General features: G+C 36.8%; 1 protein-coding gene across 1 annotated transcript; it reads right to left on the reverse strand.

Annotated features, from left to right (window-relative positions):
* Positions 1 to 4188: 4188 nt before the first annotated feature.
* Positions 4189 to 14201, reverse strand: LOC139126126 (uncharacterized). The gene is made up of 6 exons (XM_070692176.1): positions 14020 to 14201; positions 8751 to 8869; positions 8024 to 8159; positions 6686 to 6893; positions 4897 to 4987; positions 4189 to 4361 (listed from the first exon to the last, which is right to left on the reverse strand). Exons 1-6 carry the CDS (start codon positions 14098 to 14100, stop codon positions 4322 to 4324), a joined length of 675 nt encoding a protein of 224 aa, XP_070548277.1. The 5' UTR covers positions 14101 to 14201; the 3' UTR covers positions 4189 to 4321.
* Positions 14202 to 14245: the final 44 nt, after the last annotated feature.

Consider the following 14245-nt stretch of genomic DNA (forward strand, 5'->3'; position numbering starts at 1 on the left):
ATCTTACTATAAGCTTGTGTGATATTAAGTCCTATGAAGGCGAGGTGTGTATTAAGTTGAAAAAAGGGTCAGAAAACAAATTAAATATATGAATGGTACCCTATAAATGTGCTGCCGTTGCCAGCAAAGGTTATATCATTCTCGTACGAAAAGTGGCATATTTTATCCGCTGACTGTACATATAGGAACATTTCTGTCCACCTTACCTCAGTTATTTGGGAATGGTTACGTCATGCGGTGCGAATCGGTACACTCCGTTATCAACATCGTCTGGCGATGATAGCTTCCCGCAAAGACTTCAATATGATGGCCCTCTGCACAGAAAGAACTTCATTCTTTTGTAAAAATTTGCATAACAATTGAAAGATAAGTGCCATCAATACACTTGAATTCAGACGTTTACAATTTCTTTCTCCAGCCGTCGTCCTCGCCCGGAGAAGATGTTGGTATTGCCACCAATACACATAGGCTACACCGATTTGTGGCCATAAACTAAGCCTCGTGTTAATTTACGTATCTAAATGAAGTAGGACTTTACTACACGTGTGAAACACACGATTTCTTTCACATTAAACAATGAAGAACAGGTACAGAAAGTAACGAAATTAAGCCTGGCATCGTTTTATTTATTTATTTTGTGACTCAATAGGTACAATATTGAAGAAGTGGAAGTAGTGTGTTAAGAGTTTACTTAGACTGGAAATATTTCGAAGTAGTAATTATTGAGGGGGTAGATGTACCACAGGGGAGCCAGGGAAAAACAAACAAACAAGTATACAAACAAAGAAATAAACAAATAAATAAATAAACAAATAACAAAAACAAACAAACATATAAACAAGCATACAAATACATTCATAAATAATAAACAAACATACAGACAAACAGAAACAAATAAATAAACAAACAAACAATATCATAGAACATTGAATAAATAACAAACACAAACAAATGCACAACCAAATATATACACACACGCACATATATGATATTATATATAATATATTTATAAATATATGGCTCTATTATATATATACATATATATTATGTATATATACACACACACACACACATACACACACACACACACAACACACACACACACACACACACACACACACCAACACATATATATATATATATATATATATATATATATATATATAATAATGTTTGTTTTTACCTGGTCCCTGTGGATGTGCATGCATTGTTTCTTGGATAAACAATGGGACAGGGTTCTGAAATACAGCTTTGCCAAACCATTGCGGCTAATGTCACGGTGTAAAGAACACACACAGATTTCACTTGGCTGCAGGCTTCAGTCACGGTTCCTCAATCACCATTACAGGTTTAATTTGATCAAGTCCTGTTGTTGAACAGAAAGATCATGCCATTGTGCAGGTGAGACGGAATGACAGGAAACATTGCAAGACATACCGACGGCCAAAATATTATAGGCTTTTGTTCATCCTTTGTCTCCCATGAAAATATTGTGTCAGTGCCTTTATTTTGTTGAACTCACAAGATCCAGATACCAACATGAATATAACCGGGACAGACTCTTTAAACCGAGGAGAAATCATTACGTGAATCAAGATGCAGACCACAAGTTCACTGTTCAGAAGTGTAAAGTGCATACATGTGCTTCCCTTGTGTCGCCACTATTTCATACAAACCTATTTGAAATTTGGCAGCCCAAGTCAGGCTTTTCTGGCGATCGAAGGCGTTACCTTTGAGTCTGCGTAGTAGTGAGTTCGTTCCTGCTGGATTGCGTTCACTCCACTCATAGGTTCATTTGAAAGCACAGCACAAATCATCGCATTCACCCTACTCACACGTTGACAGAATCACAGACTTGAACTTACCCAATCTAGGTAAGCAGTCACCTCTGAGAGTATACAACTTTTATCTAACACAAACACATCTCAGAGTGGGGTAAAATATCTATACATAGCATTCAATACGGCATGATACAAAATATATATTAGCATGATATAAGGCTGTTTTATTGAAAAGATAATGAACGATGATAATACGAAGGTGGTATCTAATTAAAATTGTTACAATGTTGTACTTTTGTAAAAGAAGAAACTTGTTTTTGTAAATCTGGTATAAGTAGATAATTTTAGTCAAAAACTAAACAAGTGCTATCATTTAAAATTATTCACAATGTATGTAAAAACATGAAAGTGTATAAAATAGTCTTGAGTTTGGAAAATATCACAGTTTTTTAGAATAAGTCTATTGGCTATTCTGAATGAAAAACTTCACATGTAAGAAAGACTCTATGGATACGTACAATGATGGCATTAAACTTGTCTTTGGTCTTTACAGTCGTTTTAAACTTATATACATGTATGTACACATAGAATCATATGTACACATAGAATCATATGTACACATAGAATCAAAAGATAAAGCTATGTCTTGAGTGTATGTAAATTAACTTTGGTGATATGCAGGAATTTCAAAATGGACGTTATGGATCATTTTTGAACCTTATTTGTGAAGATACTGAAGTAGGTGGTCATTAATTGGCCTGAGATACCTTGGCCTAATGCATGCACTAAGTGCTACCAGCATGACCGCTTGCATTTAAGCACAAATCCTAAATGTCAGACCATAATATATTTGTTCAGTGCAAGTTTTTAATTTTGGAAATGTACCATCAGCTGCATTTCTTTGGAAATTAAAATTATTGGACAAGGTGTGTTGCAAGTCATGATGTACTGCAATTCTATTTGAAATTTCTGCATGAGATAAAATGAATGTACATGTAGTTCTGGCGTCTGTAGTATTGAAATGGACAATAACGTGAGTGGTAACCTGGGCGAACAAGTGAGTGCATGAATCACTGGGCCAGAAAATGCAATAAAGTTCATAGCAAATCAGTACTAATTCTGCTGTCCACTTGCAAAGTTTGTATATTTTACTTCAATGTTGTTTGCCCAGGTCTGTGCCTGTAACAGTCAAATTGGCAAAGCTAAATTTCAAGATGTTGCTGACATAACAGTTTGAAGTCAACACTCGTGTCACATCTAACCACTTTATCCAAACTTGACATAATTATGATGTAAAATTTTGCTCTACAATCAGTGCAAATACATTTAATGCCCTAATAGTGTAACATTTATATTTCTGATGCCTTAAGCTTGCTATGCCACGATCTTTGGTAGGAGTAATTAAATTTGTATTTGATGAAGTCTGACAGTGGCATTAGTGACTAGGAATTGCACATGGGAGAAAACTGTTGACAATAAGAATTGAAAGTCGATCTTTGCAAGGATTTAATTAAGTACAAATATTTGTTTTTAACTTTTCCATGATCAATGCAGTGGATCACAGGTTCAGATGACGGAAGTTCAGGTTTGATGAGTAAATTATGATTTCTTCTGGTCAACTTACTAGGATATTTTGAAATTCAGCGAAAAATAAAAAGAATATTCAAATCAGTACAGCTATGATATCGGATGACCATGAACATCAAGGCTTGCAGTAAAAGTACATATTTTAAATCTTGGCAGAATTCTACAGTGTGTGTACTTTGCACCTAGGATCTACAGTCACAGAAATACTGCTGCCTACAACCATAGCATCCTTCCATAGAATGTACAGGTTCTAAACTTTGGGTTTTTTATACGGTATTTGTATCACACTATGGAGGTGGGTGTCTAACTTGTCAGTGCTGTCTCAAGAAATATACTGGTAAATTGGACGGGACAAACATCATCATTTATGGAATGTGCAAAAATACAACAAGATTTTTTTCCTCTCTTCAAGACTGAGCCACATCATTGTAAAATAAACTTAAACAATCAAAATCAACTTAGAACTTAGATATTAAAATTAAGATTAAAGTAAAATTTTGACAATAAAACTTACACATTTGTGACATTTGATGTGATCTGTTCAATCAGCCTGCAGCATGTTATAGAGTACACCATTATGCTTTATAAGTTAAACATGTTTCACAACTTAATAAATTACTTTCTACATGACTCCGCAAATCTAAACTGGCATCTCAGTTAGGATTACAATGTGCATGATGTTAGCAGCGACAAGATGTTTTGTTAGAAAAAGTGGAGCGACTGGAATGGTACATCATGATGATACTATTTGCATAAAAATATTATGCAAATCATTGCCATGACTGGTGGCTTTGTTGACAAAATTTTCAATGACGACCAACCTCTATACAAGAGATACTATCATCATGTCTACCATGATTAAAATTACATGTTTCATTGGTTACAAATCTTGCTCTCTAAAAACCGTGGGCTTCATCTTCTTCTCAGTCAAGTCCATTGTTTCCACTCAAGAATCAATTGTCTTTAGGTACCTCTGATCGTAGTTTCTCTCGCCTGTTCAAAACGAGAAGAAAGGGTTGAAAGTAGCAAATTAGTTCAGGATTGACATGGAGACACAGAGTAACTTGAGGTATTTGATAAACTTACAACAAACTTACAGAGATGATTCTATTGTTTCTACCAGTGGACAAAGCAAGTGTACCATTGGCAGATCACCATGACAACCAGCAAGGTTAATTATTTGGTCTTATACTCTAGTTTGGTAGGACTGTATACATTCCTAATCCAAGAGGCATTATCTAGCCCATTGGATGTGTGGAATGGCTGAGTCAGCTGGCTTGGCAACAAATATGAGGTGTGCTTGGCTTGCCATATGAGTTAATTTGCAGCTTTTCATTGTGGAGTTAATTTTGTGATGCTGAAATATTTCATAATTTGACCCATGACACATATTTCCTACTGCACTGCTATTGGTTTAAGACTCATGAATTATTCATGAGAACCAACCGATATTCCTCAATACCTTCATTTGCTGAGTAACAAGCATGGCATAGAGAAGGACACACTTTCAACAAAAGTCTATACTCACAGGAATTCATTGACTCTTTGTAATTCTGATATTTTCTGCTCTGTCTGTTCCATCCACTGTCGGTATTTCTCTCCCCATTGAAGTTTCAGCTGTCAAGATAACAAAACAGACTAAATCATGTCCTCAAAGTACATTAAAGCCGTGTTACTATATTGTTTTGCATTTTACATACCACAAAAATACCACCCAATCTTGAGAGAGATGTTTTGGATGCGCATTATTAAGTCATATCTTTGAAAATGTCACTATTACAATCTTTGTTGATGGAATTGGTTTATTTAATTCAGATGCTTATGTGTATATTTCCAGTGACTGTATTTGAGTTGTGACTCAAAAATAATTTACCGGTAGCTGTTAAAAGCAAACTTTGGCATTTGTTGCCAATGTTTGAAAAACTTCTGTTGCCACATTTCAGTTAGCATTACTACGTAAGCTGAATATGATTTGAGGCCATCTTGTGGCATAAAAATGAAAAAAAAAGAAGATACAGCTGATTGGATGAGGAAACCAATCAAAGCAAGATGTCTGGAGGAGTAAGATTACAGTAAATTTGGGATCATCAACATACAACTGGTATATTGGTGTGTATTGTTCTGTTTACAATACATTTACTTGTCATCCAGACTAGTGTGCTTGGCAAAGCTGATCTGTACAAAAAGTGTGGTCCATGACCCTCAAAAGACCCTCAACCATAGACTGATTGACCCCATGGATCAATTTGTAATATCGTAAAATGACTTCTCTAAAAATGTTCAGATTTCATGTGACAGTTTCTTGCTGTGATACAGCATTCATAAAGAAGAATGCTTGTTTTTAATTCTGGTGTAAAATAGATTTCCCAGTGTTTATTCGAAGTGAATAATAATTGGACGCTTGCAATGTATTAGGGAAGACTAATGCAGGGTGATAGTTGATTTTGGTATGTTCATTTTCCGTAAGACAATGGCCAAAATGTCTGATTATCCACAATTTTTTGCAAACTTTTTTTCCGAAAAGTATTTAGTATATGTATGAAACGTGATACACCTGTAGACTCCTCTAAACACTCTGGCAACCTATCAATGGCACTATGACAACTAATCTGAAATATTTTTTGAACAAATTGATAACGAAATTCAAAAAAATGTAATGCACACAATTGTCACCAACACAATATAAAGTGCAATAAAAAACATCTGCATGGCCTACACTCAACATGTATCACATATACAACCTTCACACTTCTGAAAACAGAGCAGTGTTCACATTCAGATTATAATCCTTCACATTCAAATCCTTCACAAGCACATCTAACTCCCCCCTGCCAAATTTCCCTTTGAATACAAACCAGGCTACACTACAGAACAGCAAGGACAGCACTCAATACTTGGCTGGTCCCCGCCTCAGTGACAAGCACAAAGAGGCAGGTAATGGGAAACCGCCATGTATCGAATTACGAAATCTGATTGGTTAAATCATGGGGCGCTGTCATTGGCTGTTCAATTTTACTTTGAAGTAAAGCTAAAATATCACGGCGAACGTGGCTAGAATTTAATCGAGGATTTAATTACCATTCTTACAATTTTTGAAATATTGGCAGGTACCAGATTAGACTAAAAAGCACGCGCCAAAAAATTATGCACTATTTGCGGGCATGCGCAATTAACAACTTCCGGGAGACCAAAAACTGTCTCATTTCAAAATGGCGGTTTGCCTGTATCTGCATCTTACTACGTGCTGCGTCTAGCTAGTCACGTGAGACGCAGTGATCAGCGAACACTCAATACCTGGAATTTCACTCAGACTCACCTCATTTTCAGTTCTTCTTCTTTCTCACACCACTGAGCTTCTTTAATGCTGAGTTCTGTCAAAAGCTGTTCATATTTCTCTCTCAGTTCTTTGTTTTCTTTGCCCAATGCATCGTTCAGGTAACCCAGCTCTTCTTTCTCTCTTTCAAAGACTTGACACTTTGTGGAAAGTTCCTCAATTACCGGTTCATGTCCACAATCTTCAGGTTCCTGAAAAAGCAACAAAATATACTTGAATAAATCACTTTAAAGAAACAAAATAAGCAAAGATAAAAACATAAAATTTGCTTACATTATAACTTGCAATCATGATTCTTTTTCGAAAACATCATTACATTTCAGTGTTATTGATGATGTTGAGATGCACTCAAAATACTTTACAATTCTTGCATTATCCCTTGCAGTTTACGATTTGAGATTATTTCAAGTTTAACATCGTTAATATGTAACACAGCGGAACCTGCATTATTCTTTAATTACCGCGGTGGAATTATGATGTTTGAACTTCTGCAAAGCCTTACAACCATGTACATATACATATAATTTATTTTTTTATAACTGGATTCAAAATAAGAATGCAAGGCCAAGTGGGAAGTATGGTACTTTTCATCAGATATATCTCATCAGATAACTTGGATGCTACTCCATACATACAGATAGTTTCAACACGTTCCTTTTTATTGTATGGATGTTTATACATGGTTGTTACTATTATGCACACTTTGTATTTCATCCCTGCTGTATTATTTCATACTCACTTCATGTGTGTCTCCTGATTTAATGTCTGACGATGTTGATTTCAAAATTATCATTACAACGCTAATCTTCACAGTGAACCCAACTTTATCCTGAGTGGATCACATTCGTTGTACACTGACATCTAACCACTATTTCCTACTCACTGTCAGTGATTGATGGACACAGACATTAGCCCTTCGAGGCCAACGCAGATATGAAGGGACGTTTTAAAGTCAGTGTTCACCTATCAGCTACAGAATTCACTAAGCTCAAATACAACAATATTTCAAAAATTAACCCTTGAGTGCCGTAATTTCTCCCACCAAAATTTTAGTTCAACATTTTACCATTTTGTATGAATATTCCTGTAATTTTTTGATAATTTTGAACAAAATGGACATCATATTTCATTGGCTACAGTTTTTTATCAAAATTTTGGCAAAAATCTGAAAAAATTGACTGGGGTATATTTTGTAAAGGTGACAAAAATTGACTTTGGTGCTCAAAGGGTTAAGTGCCTCATATAGTAATAACCCATCAAAGAAAACAAACTGGGAATCAGAAAATTTATTTCATATCAGCAATTATAGAATAGATTATACCTTGTCTTCTTGTGTCTTTGAAGGTTCTTGAGAAGATTTCTTTTTCAAATCTTCTATTTCTTTGCTGTGTTTGAGCTTCAGCTGCTGAATTTGTTTCTGTAGGTCAGAGACTTTGTCATCACTCCTAGTGGGATGCCTGTGACAAAAAACAAAAGTGATTTATTAACCGAACATTGGGGGCAGGAAAGAGATTTATAGTTGGTCAATAAAACAAATACAATTGCATCACTAGACACAGTATGCTCTCTGTGTACGTTGAGTTGATATGAATATTCATGACTATAGTGCCCACCATTAATAAGAGTACCAGGCTTAATCTGTTCACCCCCGATGCCCAATAAACAGGTCCATGTTTACCATTGATAACAACAGGTTTGGGCCAAACCATGGTGGTGAACAGGTTAAAAGAGAAATAGAGTCGCTGTCACCTTGGGACAGTTTATAGGATCCATAAGCCAGTATGATGTGCAGCCTATTTATGAGCATGTCAACAATCAGTTTACATGAAAAGGAACTCTACACCATTTAATAAACATCCCAGATGGCAATGTAATCCTTTTGCATAATTGAGCAAACAAATCTTTTATTAAAGTTTATGTTCATTTTATACTCCATACCAACTTAACAAAATTGTAAATGCTTTTTGAAATGTAACTCCTCGCCAGGAGGCTAGAGGCCTTGAAATGCAATGAACTCTATTATCACAAATCTTACAAACAAATCTTACTTTCCAATGTTGGGTTCAGCAACATTGACATATGTCTTCTCGTTCTTCAGTAACGTTGTGTTCTTGGCTTTCCTCAGCTCATCCAGTCTCCGCTTCAGTGACGACACTTCACCTTCAAGCTGTAAGACATTATGTAATCATATATTTTGTAACCTAAGGCGCATTTTAACTTTGCTGCGAATCTGTAGCCTTTGCCACTCGGGTAGCTTGGTCATTGGAATGGCTAGGCTACGATGTGTAATACGCAAATATCGCACAGGATACGGCCTTCACCAGAAATTTTCAAAGACACAAATTTGACATAACTTTTCAAAAAGGACCATGTCCGGTGTTCATATAACCTACCCGCTCAATAATACTCGGTATTTATAATTTTTCTCTCCAATGACCAAGCTACCCGAGTGGCAAAGGCTACGGATTCGCTGCAACTAAAATTCAAGATGGCGGTGATTTCAAGGCGATCGTCGGTTAAAGTTGGGAAAACCCAATAAAAGTAGGTAAACTTGAGGAATACCTAGACATCTTTCAATGGATAGATGCTAAATGGACTTTGGACCAAGTGTATGGAAATTATTTCTGTAAAGATCGAAAATTGGCGTTCAAATTCGCGCCGTTCGAAATTCCGTGTGCATCGGCATAATGCATGTGTAACACTATCCAGTGCGATATTTCAGTTCTTCACATCACAGCCCCCACTCCCAAAAGAACATGTCAAGGAGTGGTAGGGCTCGTTTTGCAGCAAATGCAAATTTTAACTATGATGGTACAACATCCACAGTGACGTGATTAGGTGGCCACTGATTTGTGGTATGTGGTGCCGTGGAAATTCTGGCTTCTATAACTGTTTTGGAGAAAATGAAGATGACCTAGACCTAGACCTTGCTTTCCTGCTACTTTTCTATAGTATATGGTTAGAAATTTGAATTTTATACAGTAGTACTAAGACTGACACATGTTGGCATTGTTCAACTCACTGCCACTGTACACAGCCCCTCCACTGTATTTCACATATTGTGTTTCTCTACCATACAACTTTATCTGGTCATGTATAAGTAATAAATTCTGTTTCTTTAGAACAAGCGCGGGATTTGAGCTACCACTAGTGTTCCCAATAGAAAAGGGAAAATGATTTGATAGGGAATTTTCGGCCTGAAACACTACCCTCACTCGTTGCGTTTCCTAACTGTAGAAATATCTATAAGGACATATTTATATATATAATATATATATTTATTTTTATTTCACCTTACATGATAGCGTAGCTGTGCGTACAGCTCTGTTTGACACAGTCAATGCACAACTTTGTACGTAGTACTAGTGTTAACCTAGCTGCAATACTGTAGCTCGAGGTTTTGCCTGGGTGTTTGGGTCGGAACGGCAAAACAACATTTTGCCTGGTTTCGCCGTCTGTCCCAAATACCCAGGAAAAACTTCGAGCTACATACAGTACTGCAGCTAGTGTTAACCATGAACGCGTACAAGTGTACGTGTTTGTGGTACTAGATGGCCAGAGAGGCCATCAGTATCGCACTGAGGCTGTTGTCACCTTTTTTTCAGTAAGGCTGCGTTCACAAATAACGATTAGGGGGGGGGGGGGGCTGGAGGAATCTCGATTGAAATCTTATTTTTTTTCAGATCCCCCCTAAGTACCCTAAAAAATTTTCAAATGCCCCCCCTCTATATGGTCAAAATTTTTCAAGTCCTCCCCCCCAACTATCACAGGCCCGCATATTTGTAAAGGATGTGAGCGCAGAAAAAATAAACATGTATTGCACCGTTCTGCTCACAGGTGTTCAACACTACCTGTATTAGCACTTTGTATAGTCATATTCCCAAGGCAAGTTCTTTAAATGCATCAGTGAATTTTTTAGATTTATTGGTCTAAAAGCCAACTTGAGTTAATCCAACTCTGGCCAGGTCAATTGCTCCTGTTGAAGAGCACACAAAATGCAATCATGAGAGAGTAGGAAAATTGTAAATTCTGGCTAATTGCCGTATTGCACAGTGACCTACCAAAAAATTGTTTCAAAACTACAAGACCTATATGAATTAGATGCTACTCAAAATTAGGGGTGAACCATTTGATTTCTGGGGGGGGGAGGGGATGGAGGAAATGGGTGGGGCAACAAATTTTTTTTCCCATGACTGTGACAGCAAATTTTTTTTTCTATTGTCAGTCCTGCATCAAATTATTTTTTCTGTATGCAGTGGCACAGCAAATTTTTTTTTCTCGCTTGCCAATTTTTAATACAATATGCTATACATACACGTTATTGGTTCACAACCGGATGTTTTAATAACTTGTTGTGTTCATGGTTCTGCTAGTAAAATTTTATGTACAACAAATAACTAGTAAAAAACCAGACTGACAAACTTGACCAGCTGTACTCAAGCTGTGTAGCAGACGTGGAAAAACTCAACAAGTAATCTGCATCATACCAAGAAAGTCTGGTTTTCTACCACTCTCTACAAGCCAAGGTCAAGGCAGTTGTGCAAATGGTAAATGAGAAAATGGCCACCATATCAGCTGTGCATGAGAAATACAAAGAACTGTATGGAGCTAGCCAACAGCCAATAACAGGAGAGCTGCAAACGAAAAAAGAAAGAAGAAGAAAAGAACTGCGATATCAGCATCACTCAATACCAATCCACATGTCAAGGCAAAGTGCCGAAGAGAGATGGCAAAGGACATCCATTCAACTGACATTGTCACTTTATTCAACAGACAAGAAAGGGGAGACAAAGGTAGTCATATCAGCAGATTATTTTGAGTGATGACTTTGTTTATGTTGGAGTAATATAAAAATGCATATAAAAATCACCAATATTAACGCTTTTGTCCCTTTCCAAAGTGAGAAACCTTTTAATCAAACACAAAACTACTGCAGACAATTTTTAATAAAAATAACAATTTTCCTTTCTTTCAATTTTCCTTTCTTACAGGTGCTCAGCAGGTACCTGCATGTACCGAACCAAAAAGATATGGGATCTGCCTACTGTCATCTATGAAGCCACTGCCATAGTCTCCAGTAGCGTAATAGTAGCCTGGTTAAACCAGACGGCTGATCTGTTCCATCCACTGAACAGATCAGCCGTCTGGTTAAACCAGGCTGATAGTGACTAGTATAGAAGTGTAGTGATCATACAGTTGTGAAAGTCAGTACTATAGCTGTGTTTTATATAAAATCAGTACTGTCAACTTCTCAGGAAAGAAGTCATGTTTTACAAAAGTTGTGTTTGTATTTCATTATTTGTTATTGTATTTTCATTGCAAGGAAAGACATATTTTGAGAATAATATATTGCTTTTAAAAGTAGTTCATTGAATCGTGTCGTTTGTTTTAAATTTTCAGTAGATACAGATCACAGCAAGTCCAATGGTTCCCCTTTTAATACTGACTGTGTCAATGCTTTATTGCAACATATTTAAAACACTGTCATCACAATGAAACTTTGAACATTGTGTAGTATTGAAGTTTATTTATATGCCAGATTTTTTACATCAGGATTCACTCTAAAATATTGAAAATATTAGTGCCGCCGTAGGCGGCCGCCCTCCAGCGTTTTTTTTTAAATCAGTCCCAAACTTTGGTGATTTTAGCACATGGCGACAAATTTTTTTTTCTCTCCTGTCTGTTGGAACAATTTTTTTTTTCTCAAGCCATTGTTGGATCAAATTTTTTTTTTCTGTCCTTCACCTGCCGACAAATTTTTTTTTCCCCAGATCCTCCATCCCCCCCCCCCCGAAATCAAATGGTTCTCCCCTTAACAATACCGGAAGGTTAAAATATTCCATCAAATAAATGTTTTAATCTCTGAAATTTTGGGTGTGATAATTGTAAATTTGGTTAAAAAATAAATAATTCCATTTGGTCACATATTTTTTCTTTTAGTCTTTACGATTCAAAGTTTTACTTCTGTATCATTTTATAATAAGAGTGTGAAAATTTAGAAAATCAAGCATGGTGACCCCATCTTTTTTCTTTAATATTTGATTATTCTCATATGCCAGAATTCAAACATTTCTATGTTTTCTTCCATGTGTTGCTCTCTGGCCTGATCTTGTGTACAAGTGAGTATGCAGAGACAGTGACACTGCAGTAGCAGGGTAGTATCTGATAGTGACACTACCCGTAGGCAGTAGCTGTATTAACTTTGATAATTTTGGCAATATTTTTGTTCAGTTTTACAACTGCGTTCTTGTTCTACTCCCTACAGCATGTTGAATTGTCCAGTATTCAGCTTGCTATCACAGCCTATGTATGTGTACCATGCGTTTGTATCACTGACAACTGACTGTCAGTCTGGACTCCAATTAAATTATCACCAAATACATATTTATATTTATATATACAGGCTTTGTCGACAAACTAAATATTGTGTGTTTGAGCATGCTGTAGGGAGATAGCAAGAAACTGTAGTTGTTATATTGCATAGAAATATTGCAGAAATCATTAACAGTTGCAGCTTCTGCCCTGTTACGAGGCTCAAGTTTGTTTTTTACGACAAATCACACGTTTAGATTTTTTCGAGATAAAAGTCATGGAATGTGACAAAATGGTTCTAGATTTTGTTAAATTATTACTAACATTACAACATTTTGATGACATAAAAAATGGTATTCATTTTTCATTGAATTACCTACAAAAACTTGGAATTGGAAAATGTAAAACTCAAAAGGGACCCAAAAATGTTCAAGTCCCCCCCCCCTACAGGTAGAGCAAAATTTTCAAGTCCCCCCCTCCACTACCCCACAAATTTTCGAATCCCCCCCCCCCTGAATTCCTCCAGACCACCCCCCCTAACCGTTTTTTGTGAACGCAGCCTAACCGCAGCTCTACATGGTGGTAGAACTCCGAACTTCGTGATACAACCTACAGCCTTCAGGTCTCTGCTTGTTTTGTTGCAAAGGAACACACAGACCGTCAATGTCTGTGTCGAGAACACACAAATCTATAAACAAAACCACAGTCCGAAGAGACTGTGACAAATTTAACTATCGTTCCCGTCACAGAGCCTGTGGTTCCCGTACTTGTGCGACGATGTCGTCCATTCGATGACATAGGCATGGAAAGGGGCGTTTTCGCTCTTCCGACACCCCTCTACAAGAATAAAGTAGGGAAACCCGCAAGCTATGGCCCGAAACGGCAGCACTGCAGCTATAATATGGCTGTGTACCGGGGCATAACTTATTTCATGACCATGGATTTACTACTTGCTCAGCTCGCAATGCTGCATGCTGTATGCCCGGTAATGTATTCTCAACTTACCTCTCGAACTCTCTCTTTCCACTGAACGTCATTTCCCTTTTTCTCACTTTCTTTCGAAGTGGCGCTAATTCGCCGAGACATTTCCTTTACTTGATGATCTAGCTTTGTAAAAGAAGCCCTATAACATCGACATCTTCTTCGTGTAGTGTCTTTCGTAAACTTCAAAATTTAAATAACTGTTGTTGTCGTCTATTGTCACCTTTGACCGGTTTGCTTGTTTTGACTT

This window comes from Ptychodera flava (genome assembly GCF_041260155.1).
Source record: "Ptychodera flava strain L36383 chromosome 3 unlocalized genomic scaffold, AS_Pfla_20210202 Scaffold_26__1_contigs__length_13983176_pilon, whole genome shotgun sequence".
NCBI classification, from domain to species: Eukaryota; Metazoa; Hemichordata; class Enteropneusta; family Ptychoderidae; genus Ptychodera; species Ptychodera flava.

What these genes read in the sequence shown, in the direction of transcription:
- LOC139126126 (XM_070692176.1), bottom strand. Translation starts at nt 14,100, where the DNA reads ATGTCTCGGCGAATTAGCGCCACTTCGAAAGAAAGTGAGAAAAAGGGA. An exon ending in GCTGAACCCAACATTGGAAA is followed by an intron (nt 8,160 to 8,750) that starts GTAAGATTTGTT and finishes TTTTTGTCACAG; the next exon opens with GCATCCCACTAGGAGTGATG. An exon ending in CAAAGACACAAGAAGACAAG is followed by an intron (nt 6,894 to 8,023) that starts GTATAATCTATT and finishes TTGCTTTTTCAG; the next exon opens with GAACCTGAAGATTGTGGACA.